Genomic DNA, 25,676 nt, shown 5'->3' on the forward strand with positions numbered 1-25,676 from the left:
TCGATTGTTCACTCTGAGCTGAACTAATTCTTACTACCTCATTTATTAGACTAATACCTTAATTGGTTAATCTAGGGCCAGGAGTGAGTTCTCATAGGGTTAACTACAATAGATGGCAATGCCTATTTGATAATTTACAACAGATGGATAATCTATTGTGATATATAACTTAATCCATTTAATAATTTACAACAGATGGGCATTTTGTTACAACAGATGACTTAATCTATTTGATAATTTACAACAAATGAGTAATCTATTACAACAAATGACTTAATTTGTTTGATAATTTATAACAAATGGTTAATTTGTTACAACAAGTTGAACATTTATTTTTATAAAATTTTAATTAATTTCATATGTTAGACTAATACCTTAATTGATTAATCAAGGACCAGGGGTGAGTTCTCATAGGATCAACTGCAACTTCAATTGAGTTTTTTGGCAATTGCATGATTAGACGATATTGTGTTCCTCCCGACAGAGTCGACGATCGATCACTCTAAGCTGAACCGATTCTTACTACCTCATATGTTCAATTAATACCTTAATTGATTAATCTAGGACTAGGGGTAAGTTCTCATAGGGTCAACTATAACAGATGGCAGTGCCTATTTGATAATTTACAACAGATGAGTAATCTATTGCGACATATGGCAATCTATTTGATAATTTATAATCGATAGGTAATCTATCGCAATAGATTACTTAATCTGTTTGATTATTTACAATAGATGCGTAATTTGTTACAACAAATGATTTAATCTAATTGATAATTTACAACAGATGCGTAATCTAATGCAACAAGTTGAACATTTATTTTTATACAATTTTAATTGAGTTCATTTGTTAGAGTCTAATACCTAAATTGATTAATCTAGGACCAGGGGTGAGTTTATAGGAACAACTACAATTTCAACTGAGTCTTTTGGCAATTGCCTGATGAGAGGATTAAAAATTATGCATATCTTTTATAATTTTAAAAAATAATTAAGATTAATTCGGACCAAATTAACATTTTCAAAACTGTCATTCTTTTCCAAAATACAAATCAACCCATACAAATCATCCATTTGCAAAAAAATATTTTATCATTTCAAATCTGGAGTTCTCGCTCTTTTCTGTTTCTCACTCAATTATATAGTACAAACAACAACTACTCAATAAATTACTCTACCCTTCACAACAGATTGATTTTCTTCTCATTTCTGACCACATAGGTGTTATTTTTTACTTCATTCTTGCTTGTATCAGTTGTTTTCTCTGTCTTCGTAGGTAACAGAGTTCGATAAGTGTTTTATATTTGTTATTTTTTTTCTAAAAAATAAGGGCTTTTAAGTTAATGATGAAAAAGAAAACTCTTAGTTGTATTATCTTCGAGAATGGGTTTACAATTTTGAGATTTGATGGTAAAATCATAGGAAGAACTCGAGAAAACCCTAGTTTCTATCGCAGTGTTCTGTTGACTGTCGTGGTATTGTTGGATGGTGTTTGTGGGGGGGCTTGGTGGTAGTGGTGGTCATCGTCGTTATCATGGTGGCACTGGTGATAGTTGTTGGTGGCATTGGTTGGTGGTGTTTGTGGTGGCATTGGTTGCTGTTTTTTATGGTGCATGTCGGTATTCGTGGTATTTGTGGCATTGGTTGGTAATGTTTGTAGTGGTGGTGGTGGTTGGTGGTGTATAGGTAATGGTGGTGTTTGTAATGTATTTTTTAAAATTTATGCATACATCAATTGTAATGTAATTTTTGTTTTTCTGTTATTTGTAGGTAAAATATGTCTCCCAAAAGAAAAAAAGTGAAAGTGGATCAACGTCTGACTACCCAAAAAAAAGGCTACAATACAGAGAAATTCGGAGGAGCTTTCTGAACAATCTCAGTCAGGGAAAAGTGAAGCTAGGGAGAGATATGAAAACAACATTGAGGGAGGTGGTGATACAAGAAGACCAAGGAACACAAGAAAAGGCTCAAAATAGTCCACAAATCAAGAGGAATCCGAGGACCTCTTTGAGAGCTAGTTTGGGCCAAACAACAACAACACAAGAATAGAAGGAAACAAGGTGTATTTATACACCAAACCAGCCACTAAAATGTGATGAACACAAGAAGATAGACAACAATATGATAAGGATATTAACAACGTAACAACAAACGGTTACAAGATACATGAACAATAAAAACCAACGGTTTTCCTAAACAACACTAACTAAGACATGAAATGTAGAGATAGATAGTGAGACATACACTACAATAAGACTCGAGAACTCAAAGATATATTAAATCTAAGGACCCCTAGAACTTACGATAGCAACACCACACTCTTACGAAGACACGAGAGGGATTTCACTGCTCAAGCACTATCGTTTCCAAGCAATACACGTTCACAAATGATTCCACACTTGCCATGTCCTAGTTTCGGCCTTGGGAGGCTCTCTGTCTCAAGAGAAGTGTTCTTGTTCTTTCAATATCATAAGACAACTAACTCAAATAAAACCCTAACATGTTTCTTATATAGTTATTACAAAATGGAATACAAAATGTCCATAATACCCCTCAAGTGCAAGAGTGGACTGATTTTTGGTGTGTTTTGGACCTCTTCTACACTTAAATTGCACACACCAAGTCTCAGGACCAACGCCTACCCTCATAAGTCCATATCCATGATTATTCTTGCATCATCGTCTCCATCTTGAGAGAAATTTACCCACAAATTTATGGCTTCATCATGTTCAATTGGCCACTTAAAAAGAACAACCCAAAATAGTCCGCAAAACAAGTAGAATCTGAGTGTTCAATAATAACAAGTCTCGGCCAATATCTTCATTTAGCACCTCGGTTTTCTCTCCATCTTGAGAATTTCCTTCAAAAGATATTTACATGGCTGACTTAACCATAAAATTATCCGTTAAATTTGTAGCACCATCGTACTGCATTCTCACAGGATAACGATCAATGCTGAAAGTTTTGATCAACCCTTCAGTGGAAGGGCTATTAGTATTTGGATCATCTATTTTGAAATATTCCTCCTACCCATGTTCATCATATTCTCCTCTTGATTGAGATAATGCTTGTAAAGCAAGCTCATAGAGTGGTGGATGTAGCCTAGCCGCTTCACTTGTTCCTTTACTTGGATTTGATTCGGTTTTTTGTTCTTTTGGGAGCCATATTATCTAAAATTAATAGAAACATAAAAAAATATATTATAGTTGATTAATGCATCATTAAAAAGGGATAATAGTAAATCAAACAAGTAAAATAGTAAAATAACAGTTCCAATAGATCACTGATATGTTGCACCCAATAGTATATCTGTTGCAGCATATAATCAACCTGTTGCAGTGGATGAGTAATCTGTTGTAATAATACAAAATATATTACTCATTTTTTAAGACAGATGAATGGTCTGTGCAACAGATCATACATTGTTGCAATATATGAGTGATTTGTTGAACAGCTAATAACCTCTTACAACAGATAAGTAATCTGTTACAACAATACAAAACATTTCACTCATCTGTTGAGAAAAATGAATGGTCTGTGCAGCAGATCACAAATCTATTGCAACATCATCTGTTACAACATATGAATGATCTATTAGAACAGTTAGACAACCTGTAGCAATGGCTAAGTAATCTATTGCGATAATACAAAACATATCACTCATCTTTTGAGAAAGATTAATGGTTTATGCAATAGATCATACATTTGTTACAATATATGAGTGATCTGTCGGAACAGTTAACTAACCTGCAGCAACAACTAAGTAATTTGTTGTGATAATACAAAATATATCACTCATCTGGTAAGAAAGATGAATGGTCTGTGCAACAAGTCACATGTCTGTTGCAGCAAATGAGTGATCTATTGGAACAGTTATCAAAGGTCAATATTGTTTAGATTTCTTCCAACAGAAGGGTCGTTTATCACGGCAGATGAATTATCAGTTTGGAAAATTAAGTCTTGGACATGTCCTGTTGGAAGAGTTGATAGGATTTTATCCAACGGGAGGTTCATCTGTTGCATCTGATCTTTAATCTGATGGTTCCTCCGTTGCATCAGATTTTTTATCCGATAGTTAATCTATTGCAACATATGGTTAATCTGTTGCATCAGATAGTTAAACTGCTGCATCCTATGTTAAATTTGTTCCATCAGATTTTTTATCCAATGGTTCCTCTGTTGCATCAGATGATTAATCTGTTGCATCAAAATTTTAATCTGATGGTTTCTCTGTTGCATCATATGATAAATTTGTTGCATCAGATGGTTAATATGTTGCACCAGATGGATAATCTATTGGAGAAAACAAAAAAAGTAGCACGATTTTGTTCAACAGAAAAACAACAATATCACCATTTTTACGAAAAACAAGAACAAAACAAATCAACCCAAATCTTTATTTTGTTTGTATAAGCACAAACAACAAAAATCAAACTTCAAAAAAAAAATACAACAAATAACAAAAAAACATAATTGACTTCGAAAAGAGAAAAGAAGAAATACCAGAAATTAGAATTTTATTCAGACCACATTTCAAATTAAAACAACAAATATTGAAATTGTTAACCAATACTATAAGAGAAGTTGACTCAAGTTCCTCATTTTTTTCAAAACTAAAAAGGCCGTAATTTTTTACCTGTGAAATAAGAAAAGGAACGATGAAGAATTCGAAGTTGTTGTGGCTGGACAGCAAGGCTGTCATATCGATTGAATGTTGAAGAACTCGAAATTGTTATCGTCGAAGAAGTCTTCACGTCGATTGACGGTTGAAAGTCGAAAAGGAACTCGCTCAACTATTTGTCGCCGGAGGTTGAAGTCGCCGGGGATTGAAGGGAGAAATTTTACAGAACTGTTGGTTAGGAGAGAGTTGAGAGAGGCTGTCGAGAGAGAGAGGAGAGAGACTAGTTGATTTGGATTAAAGAGGGGTGCGGGTTGGGTTGATTTGTATTTTTGAAAAGATTAGAAAGTTTTGAAAATATTAATCAAGTCCACAATTAACTTAATCAAATTTTCTAATGGTCGGTCAATATCACCAATCTTTCATTCCAGACTTAAAAAATTCACCTTTCCTTCAATTTTCTCATCTCTCTTTTGTAATTTTGTAAGTCTCTAACTCTTCGAGAACCTTAAAAACATGCCAACATAACCCCACAAAATGACTTTCTTTTACTTCTGTAACAATCAATTATGCATCAGTAGAAAACAATGTACACTCCTAATTTTTTAATACGTGTAATTAATTTTCCTCTAAACCACTTTAGTTAGAACCAATATCCAAGCAACTTAATCAAAGAAGTAAACTGGCTAGCTAGAGTCTTCAAATTAAAGACAACAATGCCTATATAGACACATATAAATTCCATGACTAAAAAAAAGGTTATTTATCTATATATAAACTCTATAATATTACTACTCCATCTGTTAAACAACACTTCTCCACTATTAATTTGACACACACCTTAAGAAGCAAAAAATAGTAAAGTTAATTATATTTTACTATATTACCCTATGAATATAATAAATTTAATGTTTTGATGAAAAATTTATGGAGTGATGAATAAATCTTACAATGGTAAAATGAGTATCCATTGATTTTCCAAACTACACAAGTATTATTGAATATTTATATTTAGTATTATGAACAAGTAAAGATAAGACGAGGAAATACTAATCAACTTCATGTTTAAAAAATGCAAAACCATGCATGCCCATAAGTTGTTTCACGTCGGCAAATTTTCTAGCAAGCAAAGGTTCTACTATTGACAATTAATGAATTAATCATTAATTAATTCTTCGATTATTTCCTAAGTTTATTGCTTGCTGCGTCTTCACATTCCGCCAGCTCTTTAAAAAGTCAACCCCTAAACTTATTTCACGATAAATTAAAGTATACTCCCTCTATTTTACTTATGAGTTTCGCTAATATTCATGTAAAGAATCTTTACACTGCCTTCATTTAATTTTTACTTATTGTAACAGGTCATTTGTCTTATTTTTAACATTATAAATCTATTTTATATAGAGGATAATTACATGTAAATAATGATGAAATTTAATTTTCACTAAGTGATTTCAAAATATAAGTAAATATGTGAAAAAGTTAAGAAGCAAGATTCATTATCAATATACTCTATATACGTTTTTTAAAAAAAAAAAAAAAAAAAACAAATTGACATTTTATATATAAAGTAATTTTTTGGCAAAGAAGATTTTGATGAACTCTTAGCGCCATGGCCACTGCCTATAAATAACATTTCAATAACATCTATTAAAAAAAATTATATCTTCAGTGTATATAAATTAAACGTCTTTTTATTTGTGGCAATTTTTTAAAATTTGTTCTAACAAAAAGGACATATAAATGATGTAACATTAAACTTTATTTTCATTTTTCCGTAATGACATATTTTTATACACACAAAAATGCATGACATGCATGTTTAAAAAGATACATTGCGTGGATCCAGAATATATAGCCTAACATTGGAATTCAATTGCTTTTGCTCAGCTATATATATATATATATATACTAGATAGCGAGGCTATGTTTTTACTATGTGACACAAATAAAATTTAGATAATTAATCATATTTTTAATATTTTTATTGATATTTTAAGTTGTTAACCATTGTAATTTTTAATATTTTTTTATGTAACTTTCAAATAATATATGTTACTCTCCTTGTTCAATCTTTTGTGGCATTGATAATCAATTATATTTTTAAAATAATTTAAGTTTTAAATTATTGTGATTTATAATAATTTTTCGTCCATTCTACTAATTAGAAGTGACATAGTAAAATTATTATTTTATATCTATTTTTTTATTAAGTATTATTTTTCTTTAAATACTTAGATGACTTATAATAATTATTTATGGGTGATATAATAAAATCACGATTGAAGCAGTTAAAGAAAACATGCCAAAAATATTTATTTTACTTGTTTGTATTAAATATTATTAATTTTCTAATATGTAGATGACTTATATATAATAATTAATTAGCTGCAATACAGTAAAATTACGATTGAAGCAGCTGAAACAGACATGTCGATCTGCGGTCGGCTTCAGCTGATGAACTCCCTTTATCAAAATTACTTTAAAAAAATACATGTGAAAAAAAATTAAGAAGGTCTCATATAAGTCGGCAAGTTAATTTAAAACATCAAGAGTTAATTTTAAGCTTATCTCTATTTTACCTTTTTATTAATTATTATTAATTTTTTAATGCTTAGATGAATTATAATAATTAAATAAGGGTGATACAGTAAAATTATGATTGAAGTAGCTGAAACAGACATGTCATAAATAACTATTTTATTTTTTCTAATTAAATATTATTAATTTGTTATCATGTAAATGACTTATAATAGTTAATTAGAAATATAATAATTAATTAGAGGTGTTATAATAAAATTACGATTGAAGCAACTAAAGCAGATACGTCACAAATATCTATTTTATTTTTTATTAAATATTATTAATTTTCTAATACATAAATGACTTTTAATAATTAATTAGGAGTGATATCATAAAATCACAATTGAAGCAGTATGTCAACCTCCTGCCTGCTTCAGCCGCTACACTGCCTCTAATAAATAAGAGAATATATATATATATATATATGATTGTAAGCTTAATTATTATATAATAAATATTTATTACAAATTCATAAAACCTTCAAATCTTGAATTGTAAAATATTTCTCTGTTTTTTAACCTCCACGTCGCCTAGTCAATACTTATATTTTAAAAAAATGAGTTGGGTGGGACTATATATATAAAAACTATTCAAGTCTCCCAAACTCATTACCAATCCAAACATTTTCTTCTTTCTTCAACTTCACCACCCCTCAACAAAAACAACGACATCAATCAACTCAACGTACATTTCACCTTCTCGAAAAGATGAAGGTGATGAAAATCTTGATCTCGCTCGCCATCACAATAGCGATTGCTATCACTATCATCACCACCACTACTCAAACCATTGAAAAATTCGAAAACACGGAGGCCAAAAAAGCACCAATTCCCACATTCCCCCCGTTAAAGAGGAAATTAGTAGCAAGTCGTTTTCTAGCCGAACAACAAAAAACGAAGAACCCTAGAGCAGCCGATCACTGTCACAAGGACCACGAAATATGCACGGCGCTACAAATAGGCGGTAAAAACACAACGTGCTGCAATAACAAGTGCATCGACTTATCGTACGATGATCACAACTGCGGTGCGTGCAAGAGAAACTGTCCATTTACTGAGACTTGTTGTAGGGGTGAATGTGTGAATTTATCCTTTGATAAGAGGCATTGTGGATATTGCAACAACAGGTGCATGACTGGTGGATATTGCTTTTATGGCTTGTGTGATTACGCCTAATTAATTAAGGTTAGGTGATTTATAATTATTACTAATTTATTAAGTTCCTATTATGAATAAATAAACCACATTTAATGATTTGATGTGGTTGATCGTCAAGAATTATACATGATTATTTTCTTAATAATGATTCATCTGAAATATTTGATGTAACAATCCCCAGGATATTGATTTTACAATAAGAGTGTGTACTTATTATTCTCCTAGTTGTTTGTTAACAATTTTTTTTATGTGCAATTGTAGAATATGCAGTTCTGGTGTTGTACTTAATTGTGAATTCATTTTGTTTCAAATATTAATCTTCTTGTTAATTGTGAGTTTGTCCCATGTATTGGTAGAATTATGAGTTCACTTGAATCTAATAATTTTTTTTTTTCATACTTTGAATATGTGTTAAAAACTTCATTAAAAAGGCAGATAAAGAATCAATTTAGAACGCAGTAAATGAAATAGGTTACCATGGGTCCAGTACCATATACCTAAACTCATTTGATAGCAATGAACACAACATACTTCTGTTGAGAATTACAAGAACTCGAAATGCTAGTAATACTTAATTCATATTTTAGATAAACAAAAAATGATTCTTTTTTTTCATGAAAAGGAAGTTAGATACAAGGGTTAAGTGATTAATACTTAATTTGCAGTTGGTAATATAATCGAGGAATTATTTTGCAAAATTACCTTACAAAATAATGGCGGCATGAATAAATTTTTCTGTAACGATAGTGACATAGATGAATCAAACTTTCAAAGGTGGTTGCATAAATAAACCAAACTTATAATGGATGATATACATGAGCCATTTCTAATATTTGATTACATGTTTGAGCTTTTTTTCCATTTTTTTTTAAGAATCACCACTAAATATATATCAGATATATTCTATAAAGTCGTACTAAGAATATCATTTCTAGGTATGGACAAATATAATTTTTTTTTAATTTCAGGAGAGATCTAAGTGGTTTTTCCGAAAAATCGAAACTTTAGTCTTTAAATCAACAATTGCGAGTATATTTTATGTATAAATACTCTTGTTCCATTATTTTACCTAGTCTTAAAATATACGAGGTTAACTTATAATTCTTCTTCTTCTTCTTTTTTTCAGTTGTAAAACTATTCTTTGTTCTGAATTCATTAACCCTATTTATTCGAATTGGTGTACGTAGGGTCTATCTAAAGGAGAAAATCACTATTTATTCGAATTTTCTTCATTCGCGGGACAATTTAAAATTCTACTTTGAAACATTCACAACTATTCATTGAAACCTTTATAAATTTACTAATTTGCGTACTAAAAACAATCATATTCCTTGGATCGTAAACATGCATGTGAAATGTGAAAACCTAGCAAAATGTTTCTATGGAAGCAATCAATAGTCAAAGTCAACTTTAATACTTAGTGGTATTTTGGTGTGAGGCATAAGGTATAATAGTCTCGAAATAAAATGTAGAATTATTTTATCCTTTGTTTGGTTAGAAGTATTAGTTAGTCCTGAAATTTTTATCCCACCATTTATACCATAGTAATGTGATAAGTTATACTTCCTCCGTCCCATTTTATTCGTCGTCCCAAATTGGGATGACACAACTATTAAGAAAATAATGATTGGTAATATAATTTTACCATTTTGCCCCTCTTAATTATGTCTTGTTGTTTGTTCCAATATTTGATGGATTAGTTCCAATATTGATGGATGACTAATACCAAAGCACCATTTATATTTTTAATGGTAGTCCTCTTTGCAACATTTTTCAAGAATGCTAATAACGAAGATTAATCAATTACACTAAGGGTATAATGGAAAAAAAAATTGTCTTGTCTTGACAAGTAAAATAGGACAAGTAAAAGGAACATCAAATTAAAAAATTTGGGACGGGTAAAATGCGATGGAGGGAGTACCATATATATGATGGAATAATAATTCCGAGATTAATTATCTCGGGATATAACTTGTTGCCAACCAAATGATTAGATTCTTACTCTTTTATTTCCTCCATCTCATTTTACTTAGCTCCCATACTAAAAGTTATTGTTTCAATTTACTTATCTAATTTATGAAATTAAGAAAAAATTATCATCTTCTTTTAGTAGTTAGTACTATTATATTATTAAATGACTATATAAAATATTAGTTGTCAAATTTAAATTTAAATGCATAACTAAAAGTTAATTTAGTAAACTAAATTCGTCATAAATAGAATTACAAGTCAATATGAGTTAAATAAAATAAAATGGGAGGGAGTATTTCTCTTCTTTGCAAGCTTTCTCAGTGTTATTGGACTTCTCAACAAGCAAAGGTAGCCAATTATGTTTATTCATTACTCAAAAAGACAATTCAAAATTATGATATTAATGTGTCTTTTTGTTATTTTTTAAGCTTTTCCCTTTTCAGTTATTAAATATAGCGATATCCCCTTTAGTTTATTACTAGAGAAGTTAGCCACTCTTCGCACAGTTATGAAATTGTCCTGCCTCATGAGGTCATGAAAGATTCGTTAAATTTATGATTTAATTTTTTTAATATCTAATTAAATTTAAAAGTTAAACATATTTAAGGTTTTTTTTGACCTGAAAATATTAATGTGCTTTCATGTAAAATATTTTAATCTCTTTTGGATGGTTAAATACATATAATAATTGATATGCCTTAACTAGAGTCGTCAATATGGGCCAAGGCCCAGTGGACCAGCTCGGCCCGGCCTGTAATTTGATGGGGTGGGCTTCAATTTTTGCAGTCCATTTAAGAACAGAGCTTTTTAGCCCGATCCGGATAAGCCCATGGCCAGTAGGGCTTGAGGAATGTGGGTTGGGCTAGCCTATGGGCCAGCCCGTCAGTCAAATAATAAATAATTTAAAAATAAAATACTGAAAAATAATAAAAGAGTTAAAAAACAATCAAGTCCAATGATGACCATTGACCGGTTCCATTAACAAAGAAAATGGAAACTGGAAAGTTTCCTACTTTCCTATCTAATAAATAATAAAATAATTAAATATCTACCACTAAAACATAAAGAGTACATTGTACTCTTCACTTTCCTAATTTCCTTAGTTCAGCTAGCCGCCTCCACTTCACTATATCTCCCTCAACGCCCCATCGACTTTCAACCGTGATGTTTTCAATTGAGTAGTGTCACCTTTTCATTTTCTTCCTACTTTGGGTGATTCGAGCTCTGGCTCCCTTTTGATTAACAAACATTAATACTATGTGTTATTGTGTGATAACTATTTATGTTTATTAACAGTGCAAAATTAAATTATAAAATATTATTTTAAAAAAAATGGGTTGGCCCGTGAGGCCCGCAGCCCAGAGGGTAATAGTGTAGGATTGGTACTTTTTGACCCGTCATTTAAATGGGCCAACCCGACTTGACCCGTTAAACTCAAAGCCCGTATGGGCTAGCCCAGATGGGTTGGGTCAACTCGTATTGACAGCTCTAGCCTTAACTTTCAACCGTTAAAATATTAATTCAAGAAAGAAGTTACCATAGAGATGAGGGAGAAAGAAAAGTCGCATACTCATTAAATTTATTTTTTTGTGACATTCAAAATCTTTTTTAATTTTCTTTCATAAGATAAAATAAACATATATCTTTAATACTAAAAATAAATCTTGAATATTCAAATTTCTTTATCAATAACAAAAATTCAGTGAATATAGTTTTGTTGAATGTCATAATTGAGATTGAAATTTGATAGTAATCTCAATCAAAGCAATGAACTAATAACCAAAAAGAAAAATCAAAAGAATTCAGAACTATCAATTCAATCTTTGCAATTTCAAAGGGAAGAAAGATGAATTATGAAGAAAAAAATAATTAGTATTACTGCTCATTATTTTATTTCAACATTTGCAACTTTAATGAACCATTACTATTATTTTATAATCTAGAGTTGTAACTTATGTTCTTATTAGTGAGTTATCACAACAGTTATTGTTGTAATCTAAATTTTCATTAGCTGAATTATCACAAATCTCAATAGTTACAATACTTTTTACTTAATTACATGTGTTAAGCTGGTGTATTTTTTAATTCAATTAGTTATTAGTAGAATATTCTATTATTATTATTATTTAGTAAAATGAAGAGAGACACCCACAAAGAAAAAAAGGAAAAAAAAAAGATTATAAGTTTCAAGAAATTCTATTGGAGTAATCTTCAAGTGATTGGGGAACTTTAAACCTATTAAGATTTAAGAGTCTCATCTAATTAGTGCAAGAAATAATGTTATTGAAATTGCTTTCATTACCGACAAATAGCAATATGCATAATAAAAGATGTGCCGTAAATTAAATATATGATTTTTTAGGTGATAAAAAAAAGGCTACATCACCTTATTTATAGATATTTATAAGTACTTAACTTTAATTTGTTAATACTTTCATAACTTTTATTTTATTTAAAATCTAAATCTGAAAAATATTTTAAATGAAACCGAAAAAAAAACAAGAAAAGTACAATATTAAACTTGTTTGCCATAAATTCATAAAATCCATTGGTAGGAATCTTTCTTCCTTCTTTCTCTCTCTTTTACATTAAATATATGACGATAGAAAATTATTGTTACGATAATTATCATTATGATCATAAAAAATTATTATTAAAAGGATTAATAAAGAGAAGAGGAAAAGATGAGGTGTAATTAACAGGATTAACAAAGTAGTTTTTGAAATTTGCAATGAAGCACAAATTAAATAGAATAAAATTTCTTCAGACAATCTTTTTAAAAAAAAAAACATAGAAAAAGAGGAAAAAAACAAAACAAAAAAAATTTAATCAAAGAATTATATGCATCATCTTATAATAGATTAATTATATATAAATAGAGATTGTACATTTAAAGATAAATGTTTATATAATAATTAAGTTTTATGTAGCAATAAAATAATAGTATACACAAAGTGTGAAACTTTGTAATCAAATCTTATTATTGGAGAGCACATGTCTTGTATTTGATGGCATAGTTAATTAAAAATACTAAAATAAGCAATAATAAGGACATCTATATTTATTAATAAATCATTCGAAAATTTTTACTTTTGTAAATTAATCTAACCATCTCTCTTGATACATTATAGATCATCTTCGTCTTGACAATGAACTTATTCAAAACTAATTTGGCTATTTTATCTTTGATGAATCTTATGCCGCCATCAAGCTTCCTTCTTCATCTTGGTGAACTTGTGTTTGGTTCTTATGACACAAGAAGAAATTTTGAATAATATGTCTATGCTCTTCATCATAGTAGGCATATTGCAAATTGTATTTTCAATGTCCCCTCTTTTAGTTTTTGAACACATGATTAATGAAAATAATGTGAAAAAAATTAAAATGGAGAAAAAGATATATACTAATAGAAAAAGAAGGAGAAATGAAAATGAATATCCAACAATTCTATAGATTATTGTTATTTATAGATTGATCAAATCCTAAGAATAGGTAGAAAAAAGTTGAAAAAACATGTTATTAAGTGAGACTATAAATAGATAGAGATTTTTTTATAACTCGTGAGCTATCATTAGGTATAATAAATATGATATAATTTTTTAATTAATAAACAAATTAATTAATAAAATAATATAATGAAGGGAAAAATTTTAAAAAGGAGAAAAAAATATATATTTTTCTTGACCTAAGAAACATACCACATAAGCATAGTTATTAGTCTCCTTTATATATATATATATATATATATAAGTGCGAGAACTCAAAGTACTCTTTAAGTTTAATCCCATGCTTACTTCCTCCCTAAGCCATGGTATAGCCTTGAAGTGTTCACCTAACCACATGCTATAAATTATACTCTCTCTGATCTGAAATTATTTATTATAATTTCTAAAAATAATTATCTCAAATTATTTATTATTTTAAAATTTTTGAAATAAAATTAATTATGTTTTTACATTTTATTCTTAATAGTAATTATTTTTAAAAATATAAACATCTTAATATAATAAGTATTTAATAAAGAAATATTAAATTTTAAGGTAAAATAGTAACAAACAAAACTCTCCCAGTTAATAATTTTTAAGAAATGTGCGAAAAAGTAATGTGATAAGATTTTTTTTTTTTTATCTGGGTATTCGGTGTCCGCATTGGAACACTGACTAATTCGAATCGAGCGTTTCAAGGCTTATTAAGATGGCAACACTCTCACACACGACAAGATAATTTAAGACGAAAGAAAATACTTTCTTTAAATTCAATTGTATAATATTTTATGGATATAGGCTCGGAACCGACTTTGCATAAATATTTGGTACAGTTTCTAATGTTAAACTAGTTGCGTATTATTTATATTCTCTTTCCTATTCTTATAAGGATTGTGATATTCAAAAAAAATTCTCCCACTTTTTTTTTTCCTATGTCAAAAGGATTAGCCGATTATTTGGGCGTCTCAATTAATGGAAAATCAAAAACCTTCTCCATGTAATATTAGAATTATCAGGTTTATAAAAAGCGTTCCAAGACCACTAATCATATTATTGAAAATTTATCGAAAAAAAGTTTTAAATTTTTGCTTAGTTTATTCATGGCGAAGTGCCAAAATAAACCTAAAGAAAAAACAGTGCAAGGAATTGACAGCCACCAAAAAAGTTAAAGTTATTACTGAATAATCAGAGTTTTCTTTAACATCAATTCCTAGAAATTCAAGGACAAAAATAATCGTGAGAAAAATTATGAAGAAGGATTAAAAATTTAATTCATCTAATTCGATTGACTACAAAAAGAAGACTAACAAAGACAATGATTATTGGTACCCTTAATCACTTTCAGAATATGAAATTCCAGGATCCATTCATGATGATCCTGTCTATATTGCTTGGGATCACATCGCAAACGTAGAAATATTTTTTTTATATAAGTTAAAGCAAGTTTGTCATGTTACATGTTATATATAACATCAGAGGCGAATCTAGAATTTTAAATCTATAGATTCTTTGTGCAAAAAAAATTCAAAAAAAGCAACTAATTGGGTTAGAGAACCCACAACCGAAAGGGTATTAGTGCTTTAATTGGCACTTTCTTTGCCACTAGACCAATAGCACACATGATTATGTGTTTCCAACTTATAAATTTTATAAATTTACAAGATTTCTCAATATAAATACAAGATCATACGAAAGCTGCTGGATTTTCAGAAATCCTCACATTACCCCCTAAATCCGCCTTTGTATAACATGTTTAACCCAAACGGTTAAAAATGTTAAATTTAATATTTTTTTACATTAGAGATTCATTTATGGTGTCTATAGTTAACAATATCTTTTATAATATCTAAAAATTACATAAACCCACATGTTATGTTTCATTTATTACAAAATATCTCATATCCCTAAATATATTACATCTATACTATTTTTTTAATTTCTCTCTCATAAATTACATATAAATACAAACCCTTTTTTGCTTTCACCAAATCTTCCCCCAAAGTACGGCTAAACCCCCTTTTTACGTTCACTGTTTCTCCCCCAAAAGTACGGCTACAACCAAGCGACAGTTTTTAAGTTTGAAATCAATCGTGTATCTGTCCAACTCCTAGTCAAGAGTATTCAATTTCAACTTAATCTTCTTCAATTTCAACTGAATCTTCTTTTAACATTCTAAATGTTTAATTTTTAAGTATTGTTAAAAAAAAAATTCATTACATAGTTGAAATTTTTTAGAATTTTCAAACAAGATTTTGTTGCATGTTTTGATTAACTAATTTTATGGATTTCTACTTTATCAAATTATAGTTTAATTATCTGCATTTTTCTTATTTTTTTTTAAAAAAATCATCTATTTGAAGTAATAAAGTAGCAACTTAGTACTTAGTTAATGGAGAATTCTCCTTCGTTTAGTTTAGGATTAACTCAGTTAGATAATAACGAGACAACAAATTCGCTAGTTGATTTTGTTCCCGTAGTATTTGATAACGAGGAACCTAACTTTGATGAAAACAGATCAAAAAATCTTAACGACCCCATTAGGATGAAAAAGATTATTAAAGCATCAACTTCAAAGTCAAAAAAATAAATTAAAGAATCATCAAGAAAATTAAAAAAAAAAGGACAATGATCGGCCTCGTTTACCAAAGGTATTTCATCTTTTATAATATTTTTTGTTGTTGGTATATTGTTTTTTAGAAAATGATATTTAACTGTTGTGATTGTTTATTAGGGTTATGAAGTTAAGTGTGAAAATTGAATGTGCAAATACAATATTACTCTGTGTATATATTCTGCATATACATTTTTGTTGATGCTATTGGTTTGAATACCTTGATATTTATAGTTCATATACATATGTGGTTACTGCTTGTATCTATTAGTAAATATGTATGTGTTATAAACATACATTATTCTTTTTATGTTGTTGAACATATACATAAATTCTATTATGTGTGTTTTGTGTACTGTGTTTTGATGCATTGAATATTTACATTTGTATATGTAAATCATATTTATATATGAGTGGTTTTTTGTTGTGTATACTGTTTTTGAGGTAAGAAATATTACATTTGTACGTGTAAACATATACAAAAGAGTTGTATTTTTTTATTTTCTTGTGTATTGTTGTGTACATATACATCTAACATATGTATATTTAGTAGATATACAAATGTTACCATGTGTTTAAGGTTATGAATAGTACCTATATATATTTCTAACACATACATGTCATATATATGTTGTTATATGTGTAATTAAATTCCTTATTTATATTCATCATTTTTATGTATTGTCCATATATTTGTTCATGTGTTAGATGTGTAATGAGTGACTAGTTGTTATGTATAGTATATGTTTTGACCATATAGGCTTACATATTATGTGTTCTTCATTTTCAATAGGGTATAAAATATCGGATAAAAAATATTCCTACGCATTCTTTACACTTCGATAGTTATTGCAACCGTGTATTTGGTTCAGATATAAAGAATTGTGCTGGTGAAAAAGCTTAAATATTTTTCGTCAAACAATCTTTGGGTCCTTTCTAGACATGCCTCAGTGTAATTTTCAAGGTCAGATTTTCAAATGTATACTTATGCTTGAGTTAGAGCAAGAAAATCTGGATGAAATTCATGTTTACGTGCAGGAAACCGTTCTGAAGTTTACTATTTCTGAGTTTACTTTAATATCTGGACTTAAATGTACTAGGAACATTGAGGAACACCTGTATACTCATTCATCTAAGTCCGAATTAATGGCGAAGTATTTTCCAAATTTAAAAAATACTGTCAAAAAATCTATTTTTGTACAATGATTCAAGGCGAAAAATTTTGACAACAACACCGATGCTTTGAACATGTTCGTCCTATACTTTATTCATACCTTTTTGTTTTCACAAATACGTGATGTTACTATTAGCAGATCAGACTTTGTGATGGTGGAGGATGACAGGTATGAACAATTTTCATGGGGAAAGGCTTTTTTTCAAAAGCTGATTGCAACATGGAGACAAGATTTTTTTGTTGAAAAACAGTTATACTCTATTGGGGAAATGCCTTATGTGTTGAATGTTTGGATGTATGAATGTTGTTCTGAGGTAAACAATACTATAGTTGAGCGTGTCGGTAATGTAATTTCAAGGATTTTTAACTGAAAGGTAGTTGAAATTAAGATCATGTATGAGAAGTTCATGGCCGGTATGTTCAGCAAAGTAAACATTTAGTACTACATTTCAAGTTAAAATTTTTATTTCACTCTGCTGACTTTCCGGTGAATCTTAATGTAGCCATTTTTTATGCTTAACAGTTTGTGTACACTAATTTATGGCCAACTCATGAAGAAGTACAAAGACTTGATTTGCCAACGATAGAAGGCGTTGAATTAAATGGTTATGAATCTGCCTTCTCACATGATACTTATCTAGATCGTTCTGGTAAAAGACACGATGTGACATACATACTCAATCGGACATGGACCATTAAAGTTTTAAGAATTTCAGTACTGTCCTACCACCTGAAATCCTAAGAAAGATAGGTCAGAGTACTGATGTATCAGCATCGCAACCTGCGAAGAAGAAGAGGACAGTCCGATTTGATACTATAACTGTTCCTATGTCAGATAGCGAGAAAACACCATCGTCTGTTTCAAGAAAAAATATGCCAATAGATCAATTACGAATTTCTGATTCAGAGCGTGTTGACGCACAAACGCTAACTCCATCATCATCTGGTAAGTCAGGTCATCAGGACAATTTTGACCAAAAGTGGAATGAGTTGAAGTTCTTCTTAAAGTCTTATGTAAGTTTCTGCATATAGTAAACATTATGTACAATTAAATTGTTGAAACGTTATCAAATTTGTTGTCTTTTTATTTGCAGGTTGACCAAAAATTCACCTTCCTTCACAAAGTAATGGTTAAACAACATGAAGAATCAAATGACAGAAGAAATAAACAACACGCTAAACTAACGAGCATGCTGAAACACATCAAACACACTCATGAAAAGGTAAATTTAATTAATTTTACTTTTCACAATTAATGATTTTTGTATTTAACTATTGAATTATATCCGTTCTATTATCATTTTTGATATACATCATAATTTTCTATAATATTGATATACACTTAAATAGAATACTTAATTGTACATAAACAAGTTGTTGATTAATCAAACTTCAAATGTTAATACGATATGGTTATGGATGTTACAAAAGACACACACTCAGCTATGTATATATCTAAATATACCTAATATACACACATAGAGTCATTTATATATCCAAATATATTTCATCTATATTTTGTACATCTAAATTATGTATATTGTTCAATATACATAACTTTGTTATGTATATTTAGTTTATATACATAACTTTGTAATGTATATTTATAATATACATAAGTATGTGGTCTATAGTACCCATCATACAAGACCATCTTATCAACATTTGTAACTCATTCATACATAATCAATTATCTATGTTGGATTAATTCAATATTATATTTATTACTTTACATATTATACCTTTATCAAACATTCGGGCATAAAAGACATCATTCATTGTAAGTTTTTTTTTTACATTCTTTTTTTCATAAAACAGTAACAGGATCAACAAGATCAAGATGTGCAATGTTTACAAAAGAAAGATGTTCCATCAAAAAAGCAGGTTGTTCATCCAAATTTCTTTTCAACAAATGCAGACAATGCAAAAATGATATGTTTTATAATTATGTATTTTTTTATTTTCCTACGTTGATGTTGTTCTTACACATATGTAATCCTAATGTCATAAGGATGATGAACTTGGAGGGTTTATAACTGGGGGTATATCATCACTAGACAATTTCGAAGACAGGGATATCGTCACTAGTTCGAAAGATAAGGAAAAAATGATATTTTTTACAAAATGATATTTCCTAAAGTGAGATATTGATATTACAAAATTTATACACACACAGTCATGTATATATTCAAATATATTTCATCTATGTTTTGTACATTAAACAATTTAAATAACAAAGTTATATATATATTTTAATATACATAACAGTCTTATGTATATTAATTTTTCATACATAACTATGTAGTTAATATTTTATAAATAACACAAATATTTTGTGTATAGTTCACAACATATAGTACTGTATTGTACATATTTATAACTTATTTAACAATAATGAATTATTTATTATATTTTTTCAAAAAACATCTATAGCATCAACACGATCATGATGTGAAATGGTTTCAACAGGAACATGTTCCATCAAAAGAGCAGGTTGATATAAAATTCTTTCCAACAGAGGAAAAAAATGAAAAAAAAGGTATCTTTTTACAAAAAGACAGTTTCACATAGTTAGTTTCATATTTTGTATTAAATAAAAAATTAAAATAAAATGTTAAATTAGTTTCTTGCGTATAACGAGTGATCTTCTGGATAGTTATATTTGTTATTGATTTGTATATGCCATCTTTCATACATATATGTTTATAATATACATAGTTAATGCATCAAAAAAGAAAACATCATCATAAACATTCGATACACATTTTAAATATTTTTGGTTCTCGGCAACAGTAATAAATTATTACACACAAAATTTGCTGATAATATAACAAATGATGCTATTATTGAAGGAATCCACAACAATGTATAAAAACCTTTTGAGGTTGGATATATCTCATAGTATAAAAGTTATTATTTCATAAAAATACACTTATTTAGTTTTGTATATGTTTTTTAATATATATCAGGATTTTGAAAGATTTAGTGCGGATATTGAAACTTTCACATTAAATGCTTTTGTCGAAGAAATGGTGAATCAGGAATCGGAGGATATTGGAACTGCCACATTGAATGCTCTTGTCGATATAGTTGTAAATTAGAATTTGGATTACTTTAAAGTAGAAACACATATGACTGAGAATATCCATAAAGATCATTCGGTAAATACATAAAGTAATTTTTTTCATAATTTTAGTGTCAAATTTTATAGTCAAAATTTTTTTTTACTAACATGTTTAAACAAAACTTACATTTTATACATTTAATTTACCTATATAGGATGAATACTTGAGTACCATTTCAGAATCTGCTCAATTGAAGATAGATGCTATAATGCAAGATTTGGCAGCACTGGTAGATGATATTCCGCTTGAAGTTGTTAAATCGATGGATGAAATAATTAACTTGCATTCGCTATCTTATAGCCAGATTCCATCACATTATCCTGATTCAGTTTTTGTGGCTCATCTAGTTACAAAATCCCCTGCTAAACTAATCAAGACTAGGTCCAGGATTTTCAAGTCACCATACACGACAGATTTTGCATCTTGTTCAAAGGCCCTAGAGGATGAAAGCACAGATTTCAAACAAAAATTTACATTTGAAGGTTATGAAATATCTGACGATATGCCAGATTTTGTCATTGAAGAGTACAAGAAATAGGTTCTTAAGGGTCTGTTGAAGTTTTATTTCAAAAAGTGAGTTCTAACAATATAAATATTATTTTTTTTCGTGAATATGCATGTACAATTTACACATTTTTCTTAATACAGTTATTCAACATTTTATAGAAAAATGATGACCACTACAAAACAAAAGCATCTTCCCTTGGAGTTCAGCAATATAATTTTATTGTTGCTCATGCTCGTTCTAAAAATTGATTCTACTTGATGTCGCAGAAAAATTCATGCTGGAATGATGAGGTATTTTTAATTTGAATATTACCTTTTTAAAAATTTCATATATACATACATATATTGAAATCTTATTCATATTACAATTATAAAAAATGTGTCGCAGTTTAAAAACATTGATATTTGTAGTTCATATACATATGCGGTTAATGCTTGTATGTATTAGTAAGTATGTATATGTTCTACACATATATTGTTCTTTTAATGTTGTTGAACATATAAATAAATTTTATTATTTGTGTTTTGAGTACTATGTAAATCATATATATATATGAGTTATTTTTTTGTTTTGTATAGTTTTTCAGGTAAGGAATGTTACATATGTATGTGAAGAACATATACATAAGACTTATATTTATTTGTTATGTTGTGTATTGTTATGTACATATACATATAATATTTGTATATTAAATATATATACATATGTTACCATCTGGTTAAGTTATGAACAGTACCTATGTCTATTTCTAACAAATACATGACTCATATATATTGTTAAATGTGTAATGAAATGCCTTGTTTATATTCATCATTTTTTATGTATTGTCCATATATTCGTCTATGTATTAGATGTTAGATGTGCAATGCAATTACTAGTTGTAATGTACATAATATGTTTTAACCATATAGGCTCACATATTATGTGTTCTTCATTTTCAATAGGGTATGAAATATCAGATAAAAAATATTCCTTCACATTCTTTGTATATGTAGAATTCATTATATATATGTGTAGAATTGCAATGAATAACGATATGTATGTGCAGATTCATTATATGTATGTGCATATTGAAATGTTTTATCGTAACTTCCTGCAAGTTATATATATCAACTCTATATTTATGTTTACTTTTTTTTTTTAACTATTATTACTATTTGTATACATATAAATATGTTCACGATATACATCAAAATAATGTCTCTTCTTTGTATTTTAATTTTGTAGCATATGATGTGATATTTTATCACTTGGGCTAGAAATTAAAATTACGGACTGATCAAAAATACTGATTTACCACAACAAACTGCTTTTTCAAAAACTATGTTGAGAAGATGTACCGTAGATATTATCCTAATGATTCAGACACGGTACTTTCTATTCAACAGGATTATGCTGAGTCTGTAGTTGTGGCCGAAAATGAAAATGCAGTAAAAAACATAATCAAGGGATTTTCCATTCCAGTTGAGTTGCCATGGCACCTTGTTGATGGGTGTTAGTTGTTATAACTCTAAAGGATAGACGTGCACGCGTTTATGATTCATTGTCCAACCTAAAGAATATGGACTCATCCCTCGAGATTCACAAGTTGGCGATGATGCTCCCAACCTTTTTGTCTGACAGTGAATTTTTTGAACAAACATCCTGTACAGATTGGCTAAACCTTGATACATACAGGGATAAACTGAGTGATACGATGCAGTTACTGATACCAATCCATTTGAGGTTGAGTATGTGCAAAATATTACTCAACAAGATTGTGATAGTCTGTAAGTAATCTGTACTTAATATTTTCTTAAATCTTATTTACAATTTGTTATAGTTATGACGTGTTTATTTTTTTTGTGACAGAGACTGCAGAGTTTTTGTTGCTGGATATGCAGAATACATAAGCGAAGGAATGTCAGTCCCATCAGTTAGTTTTGAAGCAGCATACCATCGTATGCAATACGTATCTTTTCTTCGAAATTATGGTCTTCGAAAAGCAAAAAAGAATTATGTCAGTGAGAATGAAGACCCTCTAAGACCAAGGCCAACAAAATATTCAATTACTGATGAAATGACCACAGTTAGAATCGAGTAGGAGGATAATATATTATGATTTACAGAATGTTTACTAATACGGATTTTGTTAGGAATGTTGCATTTTCAACTACTTTAGATGTTTTCTTATTACAAATTTATTTTAACAGTTTTTTATGCAATGCTTATGAATTAATGATAAAAATTTCTTTGCTTATTATTGTTTTGTGTACATGATTTGTCGTTCTATATTTATTCGTGAACTAATCTACATATAAATATGTATACTAAATGATACTGATAATCAAATGCTTACAAAACACGTTCCTTTTATACAAATAACATAGCATTTACATTTATGTTTTTATTCTTTTAAATATGTATGTCTACATATACATATACAAATTGTATACCGATTATGTCATATGTCTATTATAGGCTTATTGCATTATTAAACTATTGTATTATTTATTGTGTGTATAATTGTTATCTTATGTGTATAAATACTAAATGAAATTAACTTCTTGATTGAGTGTATATATAGTAATATACACAACACTCTATTCTACAAAACATATTTCTTCATTCCAATACATAACAACTTAGTATATTTTCTTTTTTCTTCTTGAATGTGTGCATATGTCAACATATACATATTGTTTATACCTTAATTCTTATGCCTAAATATAATTTTTAAAATGCATTTACATGTCAACTACACTGTATTTAGTCTTAATAATCTTATAAATGTCGGAATATTCATAGTATTTTATTCAACATCACTCATTATAATTTTATAACTCGAATCATTCATATATAACATGTATATTAAGATCTTTTTGTGTTCATACTTTTGAGTTATTCATTTTACACTCAAAAAAAATGATTCCACGTATATCTACTCATATACATACAATATTTTGTCACATCTAGTAAATACCTATATAATCACTATAAACTCAAAATTTACATATACATTTAAATAACTTTTAACATATATACAGTCTTATAAGCTACATGAATTTAGATATGATTTGTTTGTCATTAATAAGACATATTTATCAACAAATAAAAATATATACACAAAAAAAATATGAGCAAAAAATGGCAAACTAAATCTGATCATTGATGTCTTTAACTAAGCAAACAAATACTTAACTTACTTTTTGCTATTTTGAATTTTAAAATATCAAACTAAATCTGATAATTGATGTGATTAACTTAGCAAATAAATAATTACAAAAAATAAAAATAATTAATACCAGTAAACAAATACACAAAAAAATTTGAGCGAAAAATTCATCAAAATCAAGCATAAACTGAATAAAACTCTTAATTATTTCAATGTTAAATTAGCAAACAAATACTGTTTACTGACGTCATTTCTAAAAAAATGAAAACGATAATCGAGTGATTAATCTTCAAGAGTCAACAGAAACAAAAACTTAATTCTCTTTAGGGAAGAAATTGTAAGAACGCCTATTGTGTCCTTCATGTCTGCAACGTCCGCAACGATTTGTGCTTGATGAAAATGTTTCTCTAGATTTTTTCTTCCGCCCTTCCTTCAGTCTTTCTAAAAATATTTTGAATATGTGAGGCAACACTTCTTCCTCAGCTACACTATTAGGAACATTCCAGTCTGTCTTATCTAGCATCGGAATGATTGAAACTTCATAAGTCTTCACCAAAGTAGCTGGTTTGTAGTATTCAGAATAATATGGACCAAATTCTTTTTTATGTTTAGACTTCAATACAGAAATAACGTGAGCACAAGGTATTTAATCTATTTGAAACCTCCCACAGCTGCATGACTTACTTTCAAGATCGACAATGTATCTTCGTCCAGATTCATAAACAAAATATATATACGGTGAGGACGCCTTAACCTGAAGAGAATAAAAAATACATATATTGAACTTTATCTGTAATATTTATTTCATTTTGGAAAAAATAATGTTTAATGTGAATATAACAATACATATAACTGCATGGTAAAAACTCACAAAAATTGATACATACCGTCATCCTCAACGCTTTCAGTCCATTGAGAGTTAAGATTTCATCAAATCTACGATCCAAAGTAGTACTTGTATATGAAGCTATCTCACTGTTTTTACAGTTCCAAGATCTAAATAACATTCTTACCTCTTCTAAGAATCTATATATTGGCAATTCTCTGACCTCCACCAAACACCCATTAATACACTCAGCAATATTCGAAGTCATCATCCGACCTCTGTTTACCGGTGAATGACACCTACTCTACTTTTCATATCCAGCTTCTTGTAGATATTTTTTCACTCTCGAATCAGTTTTTTCAATCTTTGTCACTAGGTAATCAAAATCCTCTTTTTGATAAGCCTTGGCCATTGAATAATACAAATCACTAATATTTTCTTTGCTTTTTCAAAAGTAACCACAAA

General features: G+C 28.8%; 2 protein-coding genes across 2 annotated transcripts; both read left to right on the forward strand.

Moving 5' to 3' along the window:
• The first annotated feature begins 7,828 nt into the window (after positions 1-7,828).
• On the forward strand, positions 7,829-8,558 carry LOC107856158 (stigma-specific STIG1-like protein 1). Its single transcript, XM_016701153.2, has one exon. It carries the CDS (start codon positions 7,908-7,910, stop codon positions 8,373-8,375), a length of 468 nt encoding a protein of 155 aa, XP_016556639.2. The 5' UTR covers positions 7,829-7,907; the 3' UTR covers positions 8,376-8,558.
• Positions 8,559-17,570: 9,012 nt separating this feature from the next.
• On the forward strand, positions 17,571-21,261 carry LOC124898559. Its single transcript, XM_047412203.1, has 8 exons — positions 17,571-17,578; positions 17,738-17,912; positions 18,122-18,248; positions 18,434-18,612; positions 18,693-18,821; positions 19,423-19,482; positions 20,568-20,690; positions 20,878-21,261. The coding sequence occupies exons 1-8, from the start codon at positions 17,571-17,573 to the stop codon at positions 21,259-21,261; spliced, it is 1,185 nt and encodes a 394-aa protein (XP_047268159.1).
• Positions 21,262-25,676: the final 4,415 nt, after the last annotated feature.

Source organism: Capsicum annuum, chromosome 5, assembly GCF_002878395.1.
Source record: "Capsicum annuum cultivar UCD-10X-F1 chromosome 5, UCD10Xv1.1, whole genome shotgun sequence".
In the NCBI taxonomy this organism is placed as follows: domain Eukaryota; kingdom Viridiplantae; phylum Streptophyta; class Magnoliopsida; order Solanales; family Solanaceae; genus Capsicum; species Capsicum annuum.